This window comes from Amphimedon queenslandica, unplaced genomic scaffold, assembly GCF_000090795.2.
Source record: "Amphimedon queenslandica unplaced genomic scaffold, v1.1 AMPQUscaffold_8641_Cont19416, whole genome shotgun sequence".
NCBI lineage: Eukaryota > Metazoa > Porifera > Demospongiae > Haplosclerida > Niphatidae > Amphimedon > Amphimedon queenslandica.
This window is the reverse complement of record NW_003551083.1, coordinates 1-2,684: the sequence shown is the minus strand read 5'-3', so window position 1 is coordinate 2,684 and position 2,684 is coordinate 1. Positions and strand designations below refer to the sequence as shown.

The following is a 2,684-nucleotide window of genomic DNA, read 5'->3' as shown; positions in this document are numbered from 1 at the left end:
TGAGAGCTGGTTGTATAACAGTTGGTGTTCTCATTCATTACTTTGCTCTTGTATCATGGATGTGGATGGGAGCTGAGCCTGTACTAATGTTTAAAAAAATAGTTGTTGTATTCTCAAATGTAACAATAAAGTATCTTCTTGTTTTATCAGTCATTTGCTGGAGTAAGTGATTTAAAAAATCTTTTTCATTTATAATATTTTGCTTCATTTTTGTAGCTTTTCCTTTACTACCAATCATAATTGTCCTATCAATAAAGGAAGATTATTATATTACTTTCTATAGTAATACTAATGATCAAGTTGGATTGTAAGTACAATGCAAAGTGACAGACAAATTAATTCATACTGTTTTTTCTTCAGTTGCTTTTTAGGACACTTAACAGTATTTCTCACAACATTTCTAGTTCCAGTGTTTCTCATTCTCATATTTAATTTGGTCATGTACATTCTTATTCTTCGAGTTCTTATTTTGCATACTGTGAGGAAGAAACAGCGACAAGGAAAATCATCAATGTCACCATCAGAAGCAGTCAGAATGTTACTGTCTTTCACTGGTATAATGTTCCTCCTTGGTTTGACATGGATCTTTGGTATCTTCACTTTTATTTCTGAGCCTGGAGTTTCCTATACCCTTCAGTTCTTATTTGCTTTCTTCAATGCTTTCCAAGGATTCTTTATATTCATATTCTTTGTTGTGCTGAGCAGTGATGCAAGAGCAGCATGGAAATCCCTATTGTGTCCATGGTCTGTAGAAAGCAAACAGAAGACATCAAAATGCCATCTTTCCTCTGATAAAAAGACAATGATAGATAAAAAATCAGACTTGAGTGATTTTTCTAAAAATAGCAGTGATTATTCCTCTCTTCCTCCTTCTCTTCCTACTCCATTTCTCCCTTCGCTGTCTGAAAATGAAAATCGAGTGGATGCAACACCTAAAAGTATTGGAGACATAGAATTCAAAGGAGCCCGCATAACACGTAGATCAACTCGCAAGCACACTCATCACATTGAGGAAGTTAAGTTGGATTTCTTTGACAGTGATACTGATGACTACTTTGAGAATGACTTTTAACTCATATCTACAGGATTTAGCTACTATTATATGTAATACCTAATGTGTAATTGGATTTTTGTTAACCTTTATTTAGCATTCATACAATTTAAAGCATTTTATAAATCATTTTATATAATACACAAACAATACAAGACAAAATTTAGACACAATATCATATTTTGTGCTTGCTGTATTATAGCAAAGTATACAAAATTGCATTTTAAAAATTGTCTCACTAGATCAGAAGAACTTATACATAAAACTGGGCAGTCGATAAACCTATTATAAGAATAACATGTAAAGAAAAGTCCACAACTTTCTCTGTCTATTTGTCACTAACAGTGTATAGTGGGTTATTTCATGGGTCTAAATTTTTGTGGTTTGCTCCTAGCGGGGCAATTCGTGGTTTAATTTTTCTGGTTGACAGTTACATAGCCTGTAAGGGGATGGTACTTCAATGATTTCGTGGGTTTAAATTTTGTGGGAAGCCCCAAAATGACGAAAATAAAGCGCGACGAAAATTACCCGTTATATGGTATACCTTAACAGCAGCTGCTATCATGACTACAAGAAGAATCATAAGATAAGGCCGCAGACTCCATTGGCAGGATGAGGGCACCTGGAGGAAGTTAAAGTTAAACTGCTTTATCTTTGACTTGTTGTGTGGTGGATAGATCACCCTATTATTAACATAAAATAAAAATAGTAATATTTAAATGTATAGAATATATACTTTAGCAGAAAGTCCATTTTGGTTCCAGTCCTTAGAATTGGTTTCATTTGTGAGTATGTATTGAAGGTGTGCTTGCCGTGGTAAGCTCCTATACCGCTGTTACCGACACCACCAAACGGAAGAGTATTAACTAAAAAAACAGCTGCTACTTGTATTATAAATGACAAGGATTATATGTACCTCCAATTTGAAAGAGGACAGTATTCTGAACAAGAGAGCCGCTGCTAGTGCGACTTGATATGTAATGAAAAGTCTTGCTGTTTTCGGTACAGATAATTCCAAGCTCCAATGATAAGACCAACTCCAAGAGGCTCAGGTTTCATGTAGCAATCGTCCATCATGTTAGCCACGCCCTTAGCAACATATTGGGGGGAGGTCCACTTGTGAAAGTCTCTTATAGCTTCAATAATGTCGGCAAGGACTACATTGCATTCTCCCGCTATTGACTCAAATTCATTCTATAAGAAACCACTATCATCATTTTATCATAAAAAATACTGTATAGCTAGAAAATTTGGTCACGTAAAATTCTGAGACGAATTTGGCAAATTGAGCTAAAATTTTAGTTTTTAATTTTTATGAAGCTCTGTAGACTTAAGTATAGTATGCAGACTAAAAATTTTAAAATGCACAAGGTCAAAATTTGATCAAAATATCCTTAATTCACCAAAATTTTATTGCCTCAGATTTAACTTAATAATGGACACCTCATCAAGAATCGCTTACAGCAACAAATGCCCAAAACTAACTTTAATGCATTACCAAAGCTGGTCCAAAAATAATGTAAAATTACCACTAAAAATCTATTTTATTTTGGTTGCCCATTGCAATTGTAAATAGAAGCCTAAATCTAAACTGACTTTGTTGAGGTCAGCTTTCAATGCAGCAGATACTTGA

The 2,684-nt window shown here is 34.2% G+C and overlaps 1 protein-coding gene and 1 long non-coding RNA gene across 3 annotated transcripts; one reads left to right on the top strand and one right to left on the bottom strand.

Annotated features, from left to right (window-relative positions):
• Positions 1-277: 277 nt before the first annotated feature.
• On the top strand, positions 278-1,109 carry LOC109591236 (adhesion G-protein coupled receptor G2-like). Its single transcript, XM_020007009.1, has 2 exons — positions 278-307; positions 361-1,109. Exon 2 carries the CDS (start codon positions 440-442, stop codon positions 1,070-1,072), a length of 633 nt encoding a protein of 210 aa, XP_019862568.1. The 5' UTR covers positions 278-307; positions 361-439; the 3' UTR covers positions 1,073-1,109.
• A 45-nt stretch (positions 1,110-1,154) lies between these two features.
• On the bottom strand, positions 1,155-2,683 carry LOC109591237 (uncharacterized). Of its 2 annotated transcripts, none has more exons than XR_002189720.1 (5): positions 2,648-2,683; positions 1,968-2,245; positions 1,788-1,929; positions 1,596-1,734; positions 1,155-1,333 (listed from the first exon to the last, which is right to left on the bottom strand). It is a non-coding gene; the product is annotated as an uncharacterized LOC109591237 (long non-coding RNA). The 2 variants fall into 2 exon arrangements; XR_002189719.1 differs by having other exon boundaries at positions 1,788-1,917.
• Position 2,684: the final 1 nt, after the last annotated feature.

Bases quoted from the DNA above. Each gene is read 5' to 3' on its own strand.
- LOC109591236 (XM_020007009.1), top strand. From the start codon at position 440: ATGTACATTCTTATTCTTCGAGTTCTTATTTTGCATACTGTGAGGAAG.